This window comes from Mesocricetus auratus, unplaced genomic scaffold, assembly GCF_017639785.1.
Source record: "Mesocricetus auratus isolate SY011 unplaced genomic scaffold, BCM_Maur_2.0 Super-Scaffold_100691, whole genome shotgun sequence".
NCBI lineage: Eukaryota > Metazoa > Chordata > Mammalia > Rodentia > Cricetidae > Mesocricetus > Mesocricetus auratus.
Window position 1 is genome coordinate 48,633,877 of NW_024429267.1, and position 18,319 is coordinate 48,652,195.

Consider the following 18,319-nt stretch of genomic DNA (forward strand, 5'->3'; position numbering starts at 1 on the left):
GTTTTGTTTTGGTTTTTGTTTTTCGAGACAGGGTTTCTCAGCCACTTTTTAAAAAATGTCATGGCTTTTCACTGGTCTGGAACTCACAGAGTAGGCTAGGTTGGCAGGCCAGTGATCCTCAGGTCTCTATCTGCCCCTCTCCCCAGCACCGGGGCTCTAATGCACACACCCACCCTGGGCCTTTTAAACATGGGTTCTGGGGACAGAATCCAGACCTTATCTTACACAGCAAGCACTCAACAGACAGCATGCCAGCACCCCATAATTTCATTATGTAAAAATTAAAGAACTATCAAGAAATGACTAGAGATTTTTCATGACCCTCAGCAGATATAGTACTGAAACACACATGCACAGATTTAATGTATTTTCCGTCTTAATTCCTGGGTGGTTTGAGATGTGACTACAAAAAAAAATGGCATAAATTCTTGTTCTCTCCTTCTCAACTGTGACCACAGAAAGTCTTCCTGTCAATCTTTTTTTCTTTCTTTTCTTTCTTTCTTTCTTTTTTTTTCAAGACAGGGTTTCTCTGTGGCTTTAGAGCCTGTCCTGGCACTCGCTCTGTAAACCAGGCAGGCTTCGAACTCACAGAGATCCACCTGCCTCTGTTAGGATTAAAGGTGTGTGCGTGTGCCACCAACGCCTGGCCCATTCTGTCAATCTTAACAACTTTGACATTTCTCTCTCTGTGTCTCTCTCCTTCTCTCTGTCCCTGTCTCTCTCGTCTTAGGTGAAGAATTTCTACACCTTTTCATTTAAAGGGAGCATTTTATGTCTTTGCTTTGACATACCACAAATGCTGGCAACCTTTTCCTTGTGCTTTGGGGCTATGATTAAGGGTAGTAAGGGTTACTTGAGTACAAGCACCGAGGGCCTTGAGAGTCCGACTGATAACCAGGAAGGATACTAAGTGCCCGGAGGACCGGCAGTGAATACAGTGTGGACAAAGAGATGATTCATGCTCCCTGCTGGGTGGGACAGGATGGTCCAAGATCTCATCATGCTGAGTGGTGCCCAATTTAAAAATCACCAAGTTTATCTCTGGAATTTTCCACTTAACATTTTTCTGGTTGGTCGTGGGTGACTGAAACAGTGGAAAGCTAAACAGTGGGTAAGGGGATGTCTACTAGATTATGAACGCCCACAGCCCTATTGTTACTCAGCTTCACCACTTACCTATATTAGGACGATCTTGTTTCATCTATTCTGATGAAGTGTTTTAATTTTAAACATTTAGTCATGGTGGGCGTTAGCACAGGTGACGATTGGAGGACAACTTTCTGAGTTGGTTCTCCTGTTCCACCAGGTGGGATGGGAACAGAGCTCATGTTGTCTGGCTTGTCAGCGGTGCCCTCAGTTGCTGGGCCATCTCGAAGGCCCACTTAAGTAATTTAAGTCAAATACTCAACATAGTGTAATTACCATCCCATTGCGTTTAAGAACAAAGCTTATTCCTGGCAGACACCCTTGTCTAAAAAATCAGGAGAGATGGCTCAGTGGTTATGGGCATATGGGTCAGGAGACTCACAACCACCCGTAACTCCAGCTCTAGGGGGATTTAGTACCTCCAGCCTTTGTGGGTACCTGAACACACACACACACACACACACACACACACACACACACACGCACGCACGCACGCACACACACACACACACACACACACCTTAAAAGTAACAAAAATAAATCTTTAAAATTTTAATTAAAAATTACCATAAAGCCATTTTTATATATAACCCAACTAAGAATCAGGACTCAAGGTTAACATGAGGCATTTTGTTGATATATATGTCATTTAACTCTCATATTCTATTGGAGTTACCCCTTCATCCTGTCTCTCTCCTTTCCAAATATGTCTCTCCTTTACCAGGGATTGAACTCAGGTCATCAGGCTTGGCTGCAAGCACCTTTACCCATTGAGCCATCTCACGGATCTCTATATTATTATTATTTTTTTGGTTTTTCGAGACAGGGTTTCTCTGTATTGTTTTGGAGGCTGTCCTGGAACTCACTCTTGTAGACCAGCCCGGCCTCGTACTCACAGAGATCCGCCTGCCTCTGCCTCCCGAGTGCTGGGATTAAAGGCGTGGGTCACCCCCGCCCGGCTTCATTACTTTTTTTAACGAGAGAGAGAGAGGGGGGGGGAGGGAGAGAAATAAAAAGCATGGATCCTTATCCTTTTATGTTTCATGGATTCCCTTAGCTGAGGATAATATTGTTCAATGTATAAAGTAAAATGTTGGGGTTATGGAGGAAATTAATGAGTTATAGTCATCAGAGCATTAAAAATTGTAATGTAACGATCTCCTTCTTTTAGATTTCATTTTATTTATGGAATGAGGTCTATTTGACCAGGCTGGTCTTCTTGTCAGTTCATGTGACCCTCAGCCTCTCTGGAGCTTGTGTTTACCAGTACTTTAAGGAACAGATAACTGTCATGCTATGTTATGACACCTATTTGACAAACGGCTTTATCTCTGTTGGTTTTCAACGTTTAGAGATACTTTTAGAGACTCAAATATAATTTTCAGTTATGTTAAAGGCACGCATGGTTCCTAAGTTAAAACTCCGTTCAGTAAGATGCTTCTATGGGAGGCTTGCTTGCCTCTGTCCTCGCTGTTCCACTGCTCTTTAAAAGTACCCGTGCATCCCAGCCTTCGCCCTGCTTGCCATCGATTCTTTCAGAGTGTGTTTATCCAGATCTTCATCTTGCTCCAGAAGCAGCACACTGGGGCTGCTGAGATGGTAGGGGTTAAGAGTCTGTGCTGCTCCCGCGTTGGTCCGCTTACAACCATCCATCTGCCTGTGACTTCAGCCCCAGGGAGTCTGGCTCTCTCTCCTGGCCTGTGATCACTTACACTCAAGCGCACCTAGAGCACGTACCCACCCCCAATGAACAAGATAAGGACACATTAACAAGGGATAGCATTCAAAAGTAGCATATTATGCACGGTTCCACCTAGATTTTTGCCACAACACCTATGGAGTTGCACGGAGATGCCCTTCACTCCTGAGTGTAGCTTCACAGCTCCCCAAGGTACAAACACTGCAGTTTATCCGCTCTGGTCTCTATTGACGGACATCCTGCTCCCTGGTCTTCGTCAAAGGCAACAGACATGGGTACAGAGAGCATAGGAAGCATAATGAATCAGGACAGCTGTTCCTGAGGAGCAGAGTATGCAGGAGAAGAAAGAATGGCCATTGGTTTGTAAAGGGAGGTAAGGAAAAATAAGCAATCATGAAAAGAAAGTGGCATGCCAACAAAGTGATGCTCACAGTATAGACAGTTCTTGGAAAAGTAAGAGTTTGATATAAAAATCGTCATTAAGGTGAACTGGAAAATAAAGTTGAGGACACTGCTTTTATGCTAGAGCATTACCAGCTGTGGGGAGACAGACAGGCAGATCTCTCTGAGTTCAAGGCCAGCCTGGTCTACACAGTAAGTTCTAGGTTAGCCAAGGCTACATAGTGAGACCCTGTCTCAAAAAAAAAAAAAACAAGAAAAACAAACTAGAGAAGAAAACAACAAAAATGTCAACTAGGACAATGATGTTTTGAAATTTAAGGTACAGAATCACAGGGCCAGTTCTGGAAGTTCAATATCTGAATGATAGGGTTAACCAAGAAGGGAAAATAGTGAAAAAGGAGAAGAAATAACCAGCAAGTTCATTCAGGAGCTTGAATGCTAAGAATGAAATAATATACCCAGTAGCCCATGGAATGACTAATAGGCCCACATCTCTGCAAAGCACTGTGTAACTTCAAAACATTGAACAAAACAAAGAAACAATAAAAGAGGTCAGTAATAGAATGTTTTTTTAGCATTTTCAATAATCCTGAATGGAGTAAAATGTTTTATGATTCAGAATTTTATACCCAGATAAACTAGATGCCAAGGATGAAGGTGTGTTTTGATAAACACTCTCAAAATATTTACCAGCTAGGGGTGGCATATAAAACTGGGAAGAAATAATCCCAATAAAGTAGTAATCACACACATTTACAAACATGAGCACAGCAGTTAAATAAGTAAGCATCAACTAAAAGACTTAAATGTGACAGCTCCAGGGGAGAATTAGGTAGGAAGGCTGCAGGGGATTGCTTTTTTTAAAAACAGTACCAGCATCTCACTTTGATAAAAATTAAAAAAAATTTTTTGAAAAGCAAGATCTAGTTATATGATGATTCTGAAGAGTATAACAAAAGATATTAGAGGGGAAGGTGTGACAAGAGTCAGAGAAGCTATGAAAATGAAATGGATGGAAAAGTACAGGGGTCCATTTTAACCTCATACGGCCTCTGCAATCTATTCTGATGTAGGAGGCTCACTAGGCCTTTTAAATAAAAGTGTGTGTGTGTGTGTGTGTGTGTGTGTGTGTGTGTGTGTGTGTGTACTGAAACAAGTTAGAGCTAGGGAGGATAGTATGAAGTCTGTTTAAATGAAAGGACTTGCAATATCTGGAAACAGCAAGCTTCTCAAAAACTTTACTTCACGATACAATCACCTGGAGGTCTTTAAAAAGGGGACCCTGGAGATGCACCCCATAACAATTACATTAGAATAAAAGGCAGGCCCTAATATTTTAAAAAATGCGACTGAATTTGGGAATTTCTGGAGTACGGAGCTTGTGTGAAGGACGTGCCTGAGACCGCAGGCTAAAGCTGTCCAATGGTCCTGCTATAGGCAATGGGCTGCCTCCCAAGGACTTTAAGGGGGAAACAACGATGCCACAGCTTGGGGTGTTGGAGTGGGAGACGACCACAAACCGGGGGGCTCAAAGCGGGGTGTGGGGCTTGCTGTGCGCTTGGAAAGACCGAAGTGTTCCCCTCCGCCTCCCCTGGGCTCCCGTCTTCCGCCCCTCGATGTGCCCTGGGCGCTGGCCCAGGAGGCCCGTGAGCCACTAGGAGGCAGCGTGCCACGGCCACGCCCTCTGATTGGGTCCGGGCTCCTGGAGGGTGGGGACGCGACTCGGGTCCCCTCAGTCTCGAGGACCACCCGGTGCGGTGCGAGTGCGCATCCCGGCTCCGGAGAGCGACCTCGCCACACCGCCAGGACTTCGAGGCCCTTCTGCCAGGCTCCTGGACGGCTCCCGCCTGCCCGTCCGCCCGCCACCCCGCGTGACAGGAATTCGACATGACCGAGGCGACGAGCGTCTCTCAGCTCGGAGCTTTGCTGCCCCGTTCGCTCCCGACCTCCGGGGACGGCGCGGGTGCGCCGGGAGCGCGGTGAGTGCGACGTCGGCGTCTGAGGGGACGAGGCCCGAGGGAAGCGCGCCGCCGTGAGCGTGCGGAGCCATGGCTTCCATGACCGCGGGCCGCCGCTGGCCTCCGAGGAGACGCAGTTCGCGACGGGGCCCCACGCCGCGGGCCCGCACTTCGGCCTCGAAGCTCACGACCCCGGAGGCCGGGCCTCCGCGCCGCGGGCCTCTCCCGCGCGGCGGTGCGGGACGAGACACGCTCCTCGGAGCGAAGGCGACACCTTCCCCTCCCTCCGCGCGGAGACACGTGACGGCTCTCGGGCCCCCGCAGCCGCGTGGGAGCGCGGACTCGGCCTGCGCTGCGCTCCCCCAGCCCGTCCCGCACGAACCGCGGGAAGCAGCCTCCCGCCTTGCCCCGGGCCCGGAACGCGGGGCCTCCGTGTCACCTACGCGCGTGCCGAGGCGGCGCCGGCGACCCCCGGCCATGTGGGACCCGCGCGCGGCCAGGTGCGTAGCTGGTGGGGGCTCCTGGGGCTTTGAGGGCCGCGAGTTCCCGAGGCCCCTCGGGGTCGTCCATCTCCCCCCCTCCCACCCCAGACCGCGGCCTGGCGCCGGGAGGGCGCGCGGCGACGCGGCCGGGGGCGGTGCGGCCCAGCGGAGCTTTCCCTGCGGGGACCACCCGGGGGCCTCCGTGCCACGCTGCGGGCCGACGCACCTCGCGCTCCAGCTGGGCTGGAGGCGCGCGGAGCCGCGCGGGGATGGCAGCGCGGGATCGGCGGGGAGCGGGGAGCGCGGGCGCGGGCGGGCCCCCTGAAGGGGAGGCCTCTGTCCTCCATCCCTGCGGCCTCCGCGGCCCACCGTCCGCGGCCGGCCCACCCGAGTCGCAGAAGCGCGGGCTCAGCCCGCGGCTCGGCCGGGTTGGCTTGGCTCCTCCTCGGCCTCAGCCCGCGCTCTTGCCTTCGGGGGCTCGGCGTACTCGTTAGCCGCCCGCTGCGGGGGACTCGCTGGTCCGCTCGCTCGCTGCCTCTGCTCCCGGCTGGGGGCGTTTCTCAGAGCCGTGCAAGCTTCGGGGCTGCTGCTTACAGACGGTTCTTAGGGAGATGTGCAACTTGAAAAACAGAAACATTTAAAAAGAAAGAAGGCAGGGCTGTGAGATCTGCAGGCTGGGGACCCGCTGCAGCTCAGTTATCTCTGCCCCCGTCGCTGCTGCTTTAGCTGGAGAGGGTGTGCTATAGAGGCCCTGCGCCCCTTGCACCAGCGTTTGTCTCCAGCTGCCAGCGTTTGTCTCCAGTGTTGAGGCAGTGCCAGTGCCAGGCATCGTTTTGATTTTGAGGGAAGGCTATCACCCTGTTGGCACGGTCTTTTGTTGAACATCCTGTTTGGTGCTTTCTAGAAAGTACCTTCTTGTAGAGGGATCAGAGATTTGTTTTAACTCTTTTCCTATCAGGTCTGTTTTGTAGGATTGCAGGATGAATTCCTTTTGTGTGCGTGTGTCTGTACAAGATAATGAGTTTCATGATGACATGAATATTACTGTACTTTGCACATACTTGGCACCAGCTTGATTATCTCTGCTCCCCTTAAATTGTCCCCCTTGTTTCACATGTGTTTGTCTTTATATATATACATATATATATATTCTAGATTCTACATATGAGAAAATATCAGTATTTGCTTTTTTTTACATTTAACATACAATAGTTTAGTATTTCAGTATTTCATGCTGAAATGGGTGGGTTTAAGAGTTTAAATACATATGTCATTGTGTTTTGCTCGTATTTACCCCCCACCAGTCACCTTCCACTTAATAAAGTAGTCCCTTTCTGCCTTCACGCTGTGTGTGTGCCCTAAATTTGGATTGTACATGTGAGAGAAAACAATATTTGCCTTTCTGAGTCTGCCTACTTTTGTTTTGCCTGATTATCCCATTCATTTTCACGTAAATGGTGCCGTTTGATTCTTTATGGATGAGTAAAACTCAATTGTGTATATGTGCCATTTTCTTTATCCACATCTTTTGATGAGTGTCAGATTGTATCTTGGACATTGTGAATTCTGCAGAGCTAAACATTGAATGTGCGAGTATCTCTGTGGTTTGCTCACTTAGAACACTTCGAGTAGATACCATTGAGTATGTGGATAATAGGGTAGATACTACTGAGTATGTGGATAATAGGGTAGATACCACTGAGTATCAGGATAATAGTGTAGATACTACTGAGTATGTGGATAATAGGGTAGATACTACTGAGTATGTGGATAATAGGGTAGATACTACTGAGTATGTGGATAATAGGGTAGATACCATTGAGTATCTGGATAATAGGGTGGATACCATTGAGTATCTGGATAATAGGGTAGATACTACTGAGTATCTGGATAATAGGGTAGATACTACTGAGTATCTGGATAATAGGGTAGATACTACTGAGTATCTGGATAATAGGGTAGATACTACTGAGTATGTGGATAATAGGGTAGATACTACTGAGTATGTGGATAATAGGGTAGATACTACTGAGTATCTGGATAATAGGGTAGATACTACTGAGTATCTGGATAATAGGGTGGATACTACTGAGTATCTGGATAATAGGGTGGATACTACTGAGTATCTGGATAATAGGGTAGATACCATTGAGTATCTGGATAATAGGGTAGATTCTACTGAGTATGTGGATAATAGGGTAGATACCATTGAGTATCTGGATAATAGGGTAGATACTACTGAGTATGTGGATAATAGGGTAGATACCATTGAGTATCTGGATAATAGGGTGACTCTCTTTAGTCTTTTGAGAAACTTCCACACTGATTTCTGTAGTGGCCACACCACTTCACACAGATGACAGCAGTGTATTAAGGGTTCCTCCAGTCACATCCATGTCCTTACCAACTCTGTTGTGAAGAATTTTCCTGGCGATACACGTTCTGACGGAAGTGAAATGGACTATTGATGTGGTTTTAATCTGGGTTTCCTGGTGGTTACGAGTGTTGAATATATTCAGCATACTTATTGGCCATCTGTGGTTACGAGTGTTGAGTGTACTCAGCATACTTATTGGCCATCTGTAGTTCTTCTGTAACCTCAGTCTCAGGGCCTCTGATGCCCTCTTCTGGTCTCCTTGGGCGCTGGTCACACAAGAGGCGCACATTCATGTATGCATGTAGACAAAACACTCATACACAAAAATGAAAATAATTAAGTTTTTAGTTTTGGAGTTATTTACTAATTCCTAGGAATTAATTCTAAGGACTCTTCCTTATCAGATTTGTATAGTTGATGATGAAGATTTTTCTCCCGTTCTGTAGGTTATCTTTTCACTCTATTGATTGCTTCCTTTGCTGTGCAGATGTATTTTAATTTCATGCAATCCTATTTATCAGTCAGTGCAATTATTTTCTTGGGTGTTGGAGATCTTTTCAGAAAGTCTTTGCCTTTCAGAGTGTCAAGGCTTATGTTGGCCTGTTAGTGATCTAGTTTCATGTGTCTGCATGTGAATATACAGTTTTCCCAGCACCATTTGTGGAACCTTTGTTTCCAATGTACATTTTAACATGTTTGCCAAAAATTAGGTGGCTATAACTGTGTATGTTGATTTATGAGTCCCCTATACAAATCAATTGGTTAGTGTGTGATTTTGGGCCAGTACCGTATTGTTTTTGTTAAATTGGCTCTGTAATATAATATGAGCTCAGGCATTGTGATAATAGATCATTGTTCATTCTACTAATGATTTCTCTGGCTTTCCAGGGTCTTTTGTGCTTTCATATAAACCTTTGATTTTTAAAAAAAATTCTGCAAAGTATGCTGGCACTTTGATGGTAATTGCATTGAATCTGTAGATTGCTTTCAGTAATACAGCAACATCCACTTCTCTTACAATCTGTGATCATGGGAGATCTTTCCATCTTCTAGTATTTTCTTCAGTCGGTGTTTCAATGTTTTCATTATAAAGGTCTTTTACCTTCTTGGTTAGGTTTACTCTTAGGCATTTTATTTTTTGGTTTTGAAGCATTGTGTGGATGGATTCCCTCCTCCTGGTATCTTTCTTTGCAAGTTGACAATTGTTATGTAGAAAAGCAACAGAGTTTTGTATGTTGATTTTGTGTCCTACTTTACTGAGAGTATTCATCAGGTACCAGAGTTTTTCAAGTATAATATGATGATGTTTACAAATAGAAATATTCCAGGCAGTGGTGGCGCACACCTTTAATCCTAGCCTTTTGGAGGCAGAGGCAGGTGATCTACAAAGCGAGTTCCAGGACAGCCAGGGCTGTTACACAGAGAAACCCTGTCTCCAAAATCCAAACCAAACAAAATACCAAATAGGGGTATTTTTATTCTTCCTTTCCCATGTAACTTTCCTTTCTTTTTTTCACACCACTCTAGTTAAGACTTTGAGCCACTATGTTGAATGAGAGCAGGAAGGATAGACATCCTTTTCTCATTCCAGATTTTAGAGAAATTGTTCTCAACCTCCCTCACTTAGTATGATGTTATAACAGCTGTTATTATGTGCTCTCTCTGTTCTTACTTCTATAGAGCTTTCATCATAAACGGATGTTGAAATTTACCTGAGGTGTTTTCTGCTTAGTTGATGCAATTGTGTGGTTTCTGGTCTTAGGTTTCTTGTGTGTCGTATTACGCATCCTGGTTTGTGTGTGTTGAACCATCCTTGCATTTCTGGGAAGACACCAACATGGTCACTTTATTAAAGTGTTGGTTCAGTGTGCAAACTTTTATTGAGGAAGTATGCATCTATGTTTGTCAGGGAAATTGGTTCATCATTTTCTTGATGTTTTGAAATTCAAGTAATTCTAGCTCTGCAGAATGGGTTAGGCACATTCCTTCCCTTCCCATTTCATGGAGCAGTTTGAGGAACATTGGTGTATTAGCCTTTTAAAGGTTTGGGAAAATTCAGTAGTAAGTATGTCCAGTCTTGGATTTTCCTTTGTTGGGGGAACTCTTTATTACTGTTTGAATCCCACTGATTACTATAGATTGTAACACAAACAGTAATAATCCAGAGACAGATTATGGGGTTCAAGTTGAAGATCAGAAAAGCAAAGCAGCCATCCACTAGCTCTTATCTCTACCTCAGGCTGAATTGGGTGATCCTGTCTCCACAAAATCCTCACAGTGCAATCCTCAGAGGGAATATGCAGACTACCCCTCTCTACCAACCCTCAGACTGCAATCCCCGAGTTCCTGTCTCCTCCTGCCTTGCATTCTTCTCTCTGCCCAGCCTTATCATTCCTGTCTCCACTTTCCTATTGCTGGGATTAAAGGTGTGTGATCCCAAGTGCTGAGATCACCTTTGTGCGAGCTCTGTTTCTCTTTTAGACTGGATCAATTTCGTGTAGCTCAGTGTGGACTTGAACTATGGGAGATCTGTCTGCCTCTGTCTCTCGAGTCTTGGGATAAAGGTGTGTACCACCACTGCCTGGCCTTTATGGCTAGCTAGCGTGGCTGCTGGTATTAAAGGTATATGCTACCACTGCCTGGCTCTATGACTATGGCTAGTTTTGCATTTTGAGCTCCAATTGCTTTATTAGATCATAAACAATATATTACCACAATAGATATTTTACAGTTGTTTATATCCTCTTAATTTTTATCTTGGTAAGTCATCTGTCTGTCCCCAGGAATTTATCCATTTTGTCCAGATTTTCAAGTCTTTAGGAGCTGAAAATTTTACTTTAGAGGGTCTCCTAATGATCCTTTGGATTTCATTGTTATCTACTACAGTATGTTCCTTTTCATCTCTAATTTTGTTAATTTGAGTTCTTATTTCTTTTATACCTGTTAGTATTTGTCTTATGAAATTGGAAGTCCAATGTCTGGGGTTCACCCTATTTACAATTACTCTGTCATCTTGAGGGATTTTCTTCACTTTATGCTATGGCCTTCTTTATTTCTCAGACTAAGTATGTCTTGCAACCTACTTTGATGTCAAAGTATTCACACTAGCTTGTTTATGGCTTCCATTTATTTGATATACTTAATGAGCTGTGAGTTCTTGGACATTGTGGTTATGCTTATGTATTTTTCCTTCTCTTTCTGTTGGACTACTGCATTATCCAGAACTTATCTTGCATCCCTGATAATCTTCCATCTGCCTCTTTTAGTCTATTGGTGACTTCTACTTAAAACAAAATAGGCCAAAATTTAATTTCTAATATTTAGTTTTATTTTAACTTTATGTATATGACTATTTTTCTGCATGTATGTATCATGTGTGTGCCTGGTGCCAATGAAGGCCAGAAGAGGGCATCAGATCCCTTGAACTGGCGTTACGGATGGTTATGATCTACTTTGTAGAGGGCATCAGATCCCCTTGAACTGGAGTTACGGATGGTTATGATCCACTTTGTAGAGGGCATCAGATCCCCTTGAGCTGGAGTTACGGATGGTTATGATCCACTTTGTAGGTGCCGGGAATAGAACTTGGGCCCTCTGCAAAAACAGCAAGTGCTTCTAACTACTAAGCCATCTCTATCCCCACATTTTAAACATTCCTATTTCTTTCTCAAAATCTACATTTCATGGCTAGGTTCTCTGTGCTTGCTGCTTTCTCTTCCGTGGCACTGATTTTCTCGTGTGTGAGCTGGGCCCAATCCTGTAGGTGGAACTGCCAGTGTGGGGCACCAGTGTTGCCTGGCTCACTTTTCAGATGACCCTTCGCTGTCTGTTCTCTGCAGGGCACCCTGCAGCTGGAGCCCTGGGAGGCTTGTCCTTTTTGCTGTGTTGCCCTCTGTGTGTCCACACTTCTCAGTTGCCTTACCTCTACCTTGTGATTTCTGAGGTTTTCTACTGTCTTTGGAATATGATGCATTGTTTGCTAACCTAAATTCTCATGTTCCATGTCATGTGGTTGGGTTCTTGAGTCTAAGTATCTTTTGTAGATGTTTAAACCCTCTAGGAGAGATAGAGATGGGGTGAGTGTATGTGACATGCCTAACTGGTCTCACTACCACAGGCCTATGGGCTTCTAAGTCTGTGTTTTTAAACCAAGACCTGCACAAAGCCATTTCCACCAACCTACATGCTTAGATGAGCCTAAAATAGAATCAAGAGCTCCAGAATAGTAATTTTTTCAATGATACTTATATTTGACCTTTTAAGAAGCTGGTCACAATTCGCTAACAGGATCACAGTCATTTTATAATGAAGGCATTGATAGTTAGTTATGGGTACATGTGGGTTAAACTCCTGTTCTCTCAACTTCCCAATCTACAACAAACAGGCCTAGTTCGCGCAGAATTCTTAACTTCTGTTTGCTGGTTGGTTCTCATTTCCTGTGGTTGCCTTCAAAGACCTGTGGTCTGTGCTCTCTTGTTACTTTATTGTTGCTTCTTGGGGTGAAATTCCTCTTAGCTGTGAAAATCCAGCCTGCAGGGGTTCTATTTGAGGGCGGTAGAGAGACTCTGAGGACACTTAAGAACTGAAGTGGAGCTCAAAGGCTGGCTTCCAGCACTGGTTAGTGGTTTTTTCCCTCTTTTCCCAATATTTATAATTTTGAATCGTGTATATGAAAATAATTGTCTTTTTTTCCCCGAAACAGAGTTTCTCTGTGTAACAGTCCTGGCTGTCCTGGAACTAGCTCTGTAGACCAAGCTGCCTTCGAACTCACTAAGATCTGCCTGCCTCTGCCTCCTGAGTGCTGGGATTAAAAGTGTGAACCACCACCACCCAGCTGGAAATAATTTTCTAATACAGTGCTGTACTATGTTTAATGAGCTATGCCACACATAAACTTATTTTTTGTAGGTTATGTGTGTACATGCATTTTTATAGTATATATATATACGTTTAAATTAATTTTCTTTTATTGGCCATTGCTTTTGATAACAGTGGGGAACAAGATCACTTTGATTTTTCAGATGGGGAAGTGGAGCTGAAAAGTCAGTGCTTGAGCCTCAGAAAGACCACTTTTCCAACAGGTTTCCTTAAGAGGGCAGAGTGTCACAAGAAATCTTTACATGCAAGAATCACACACACACACACACACACACACACACACACACACACACACACACACACGTGTCTGTGGGGTACACATACGCCATAGCATACGAGTGAAGGCCAGAGGATAAGTTGCTGGAGTTGGTTCTCTCTTTCCACCATATAGGTTGGTCTTGGGAATTAAACTTAGGTTGTAAGGCTTGGTGGTGAGTGTCTCTATCCACTGAGCCCCTCTCACTGACCCCAGGAAGTGCTCTTTAAATTGCACTTTGTTCAGAAAGTGAGAAGACAGAATCACCATCCCAAAGATTTGTCTTCCACCTCGTCTTTAGCCAGCAGATTATCATGGAAGGGGAAACTTCCAGTCACGCCAAAGTTAAGCCCTACCCTTCTGAGCAGGCCTTTTGGCTATGCTTCTGTAGTTCTGTGCTTCTTCATTATCCTCTCTGTGTAGGAGGAGGATTTGCTTGGATTTCATCTAGATTGAAAGTTCATTCAGAACAAACCATTATGTGTGCTGGATTACATGTGGTTTCTTTCCCACAGAATGTAGTGCAAACATGGTATTGTAATGCACTGTGAAGTGAGCCTGTCACTTTGGTCAACCTTGGACCAGCTCATCTCTCTCCATCAGGACCTTCTCTGCCTGGGAAGTACACACACTGGTAATTTCCAGAGCCCATTTAAGCCTGAGCACACTGACCAGGTACTAAGTGGGTCCTTGAGGCGTTCTCTCCAATATATTCTTTTTGCTTGTTTTAAACTTATGTTTGACTTTTTTCTTTTTGAGTCAGTTCTTATCCCTAGAGATACTTGATGATAATAAGGGTATAGATTGATGTTTTGCTAATGTGATAGAACATACTGTGTGCTGGGCAGACCTTTGAGATGTGTGAGTGGAAATGTGAGCACGCACTCAGACTGTAGCTCCTCAGTCCTCCCAGGAAGAAAAATTGGAAGTCAGTTTTAAGCTGTATCTAGATATAGGAAGAGAAATTCAGGCAGGCAGGATGAGAGGCATTAGGAGGGAGAGAGGAAGATTCTAGATTAAAGGACCTGCTGTTTATTAAGAGTATTAGTCAATGTATTACTAGTCAACATAAAATTGATGCTTATACTATAAATATAAACATCAATTACAATAGCTGATCCTGTGCCAGTCTGTGTGTGAACGGTGGGCTCTGGAAATCAGCAGTGTGTCTGTGAGAGTGCGGATGAACATGCCATGTAGCCTGGCCCATGTCCACCTTTCTTGTTTGTCTTGAAATAGGTATAGATGCACTGTTTTCTGTTTCTTTGTTGTTGTTTTTTTTGAGAATTTGGATTTAACTTTGAAGTTCATTCTTTACTTTGAAATTCTAGTGACTAGGTTTTATAGTCACTTCTTGTCTTGCTGAGGGATAGTGAGCACAGATTTTGGTTTCAGACCTGAGCTTGTGCCTTTCAAGGAGTTTTCCTTCCTATGTAAGCCTGCTTCCTGACCTGTCAAATTGAAATAACTACATGTCTCCTTTGTTGACTGTTTTTGGACATATTCCATGGAAAATGGCCCAGAATGGTTTTGCATGGGGCTATCAGGTAGGAAGTATGCAGCATATTTTTCCTGCTGTCCTGCAGCTGCTTTGGATTACTCTCTTAGAAGTAGTGAACAGAAAAAAAAGTCTGTCTGAAGCACATGCAGAGACTTTGTAGGCTGTAGCAATTGGAGTCCAACCATCATTTATTAAGCGCTTTCTGTGATTCAGTGGATATATTTAGCAAGGTGGCCCATTCACTTCCTAAAGCAGCAAGAACAAGTTACCACAAACCAAGGGATTTAACAGAAACTTAATCTCTCACAGTTCAGGAACACTCTCCCCACTGCTAGATTTCCTGCATGAAGTCCACTCCTTTGATTAGCTTATTTTGTTTTTAACTGTGTGTGTGTGGGGGTATGTGCTCAATTGTGCAGGGCTTGTGGAAATCAGAAGAGTGTGTCAGATCCTCTGGAACTGGACTTGAAGGGAGTGTGAGCTTCCCAATGTTGGTGATGAGAAATGGGCTCAGGTCCTCTGGAAGAGCAGTATGAACTCTTAACCATGGATCAGCCTCTCCATCCCCATTTTATCATTTCTGAACTGTCCTTGTAGACACACACACACACACACACACACACACACACACACACACACACACACCCTTAAGTTCTCTCACTTGTTCTCTTAAGTTGCTCTATAAATTGCCCTCCAATTTACTTTATTCACTTTAATGGCATATTTTGACAGTTCTTACCCTTTATATAGATGTACCTCTTATTTTTAAATATCTTAGTATTGTTCTGTTCTAAGATGTAGCACACTTTACATAAATTTATCTGTTGAATTTTGCATTTGAATAGTTTTTGCTTTTACAGGGGATCATACAGTGAATAAAACATATTTGAAGAACAAATTCCTAACAACTGAACGCTGTGCTCCAAGTTTGAACATTGAATGTTTCTGTTGACTGATGCTTATCTGGCCACCAGTGTAGTTGAGAGTGACTGCCACACTCCTGATGAGCTCAGCGCTTTCAGCTACTTCATGGTCCCTTGATGAACAGGAGCTGAGGTTTTCATGGGCTGATGTCTGTCACTTTCCTTAGGGTTTCTGCAAGTTGTCCTCTGACCTCCATGCATGTGCCAAAGCACAGCCCCCATAAAAACATACATGTAATTGAGTTTTAAATCAAATTTTGTTGAAATATAATCATTAATAAAGGAATATTTTGCACTTTATAGTCATGAATTTCCCCAGACAGAAATGTAGAGTATTTGTAAAAGTGAAGGCTGTGATAGGTGAGTAAAATTTATTTTACTTTTCCTGTAAATCAGTCTTGCAAACTTAGGAGTGTTCATAGATATTTAATAAATATTCACTTTAGCAGTTCCTATAGGAATTACATGTATATTTTTACTAAATCTAGCATGTTGTTATTCTAATTTTTCTTTCCAAGTCTCTTTTCCCGGTGTGGACCGATACAAGTTATTTGGTCCTGTGTTAATTTCAGCTTGTAAACACCAAGTCATACAGCAGTGTCAAGTTAATTAGCCTCCCTAGGAGTCCTGCTTTTGCTTTTCTCACAGGGTGAGCTGTTCCATTTGTAATCTGAAATGTAATGAAAAACATATTTTGAAGTGCTGCTTAGCCAAGGAACAAGAGTGAGTCAGTCTGAGGTGAGTCAAGTCCTAGTCTGAGTGTCAGGGGACGTTTACGTTCTAAAAATTGGCTGTATTGAAAATTTGTACATCTACAAGCCAAGTCCAGAACAAACCAGTGAAATGTTAGGCTTTTTCCAATTCTGCAAACAAAGACATAAATGGACAAACACCCAAATTGTTTCATGAAACCATGTCAGAACGTTTTCTTCATGTTTGCTTTGCAATGTTAGCAGTGGAGTTTTTGGATCTCACTTTAGTCTTGCCAGTCCTTGCTAATCTTTTAAAGGAACTTTTGTAGAAAAGAAACTTAGTAGTTGGAGAAGCTGTGGAGTGGTAAATGCTGTGCCAGGTTTGTGGAATCCCAGAGACTGACCCAAGGAGTCTACACTTCTGATGCAAAAGTAAAAGGTTTCTTTAATCAAGCTGCCAGCTTGGCTCTCACCCCATGGTGGGGTGAGATGAGATGAGATGCCCATTAGCCAAAAAGAGAATCTTTTAAAGGGAAAAAGGGGAGGGGGAGTTCTGAGTTTCAGTTTCCAAGGTTACAGAGATTACTTAGCATACCAAAGGTTATCATGAGACTTGAGGGTCTTTAGAAGAGGGGAGGAGTCTTGAGGCTGTAAGTCTCAGTAGTGTTCCCATAGTTACAGAGATTACTTAGCATACTGAGTTTTTATACATTCTCATAAGATGAAGGGCCTTGAGAAGACTGCCTTTGGTTAGGTAGAATTAACTGGCACATCTGTGGTCTGGGATTCCACGGCCGGAGCACATCCTACGACTGTGGGCTAAGGGAGCAGCTGCTGATGCTGTTGCAGCTGCTCCTGGGTCTGAGCTTCTGATCACGTCACCCCCTCGCTTAGTTGGGGACTTTTATTGTCCTATTAACATTTCATCAGTAAACACATTTCTAGTTGCAAATGCTCTGGGTACAGAGAAGACATGCTCTAGATGTGTGACAACCTATGACCCCCCCATTTTATTCCCAACTATGGCTCAAGGAGTTGTTCCAAGAGAGCTTAGCCCATGATCACAGGTATTACTTGCTCAACATTAGGGATGATCATTAGTGGAATTCAGGAGGTCTACTTGGGGGCTTTGGGAAAGTTTTCCTTATTTATAAGCATTGAATGGTGACAGAGAGCCAGGTAGCTCTTCTCATTCTCTTCTCCCTTTAGGATAATGCCTAGAGTATCAGAGACCTTCTTCATCCTCAAGGTGACCATTTCATAGGGGTTGCACAGCAGTTATCCTGCAATCAGATATTTATATTACAATACATAACAGTAACAAAATTATAGTTAAGAAGTAGCAATGGGCCAGGTGTTGGTGGCGCACACCTTTAATCCCAGCACTCAGGAGGTAGAGATAGGTGGATCTCTGTGAGTTCGAGGCCAGCTTGGCCTACAGAGCAAGTTCCAGGACAACCTCCAAAGCAATACAGAGAAGCCTTGTCTCTAAAAACAAAAAACAAAACAAAAAACAAAAAGAAAAAAAAGAAGTAGCAATGATTTTATGGTTGGGGGATCACTACAACATGAGGAGTTGTATTAAAGGTTCACAGCATTAGGAAGGTTGAGAACTATTGTCTTAGGAGATGCAATGTTTGCGGTGCAGGCATTAGATCTGGGCCCATTCCCAGAACCTATGTAAAAAAATCCAGATCCAGTGCTGCATGCTTGTAATCCTAGCTGCAGGAGGCAGAGATGGATGGATCCATGAAGCTTGCTGGCCAGCCAGTCTAGCTAAATTTGTAAGACCCAGGCCAATAAGAGGTTATGTCTTAAAAACAATATAAGATAAAAAGGGTATACAGTATCCAAGCAACAGCACCTGGGATTTTCCTCTGACGCACTGATGCATGGACACCCACTCTTGTGCGTATGAACCCTTCTAGAAAAATGCTCCTATTGTCTCAGAGTCCTTCAAAAACACCTCTTTAGTCCTTCAAAAAAACCTATACTCAGTACTGAA

The 18,319-nt window shown here is 43.9% G+C and overlaps 1 protein-coding gene across 2 annotated transcripts in view; it reads left to right on the top strand.

Moving 5' to 3' along the window:
- The first annotated feature begins 5,280 nt into the window (after positions 1-5,280).
- Positions 5,281-18,319, top strand: part of Trank1 (tetratricopeptide repeat and ankyrin repeat containing 1) — a 78,452-nt gene continuing 65,413 nt past the window's right edge. For both annotated transcript variants that reach the window (XM_040739543.1, XM_040739544.1), the window contains exon 1: positions 5,281-5,705. In XM_040739543.1, coding sequence (XP_040595477.1) covers positions 5,296-5,705 — 410 coding nt within the window. In that variant the 5' untranslated portion in view covers positions 5,281-5,295. The remainder of the gene's footprint in view (positions 5,706-18,319) is intronic.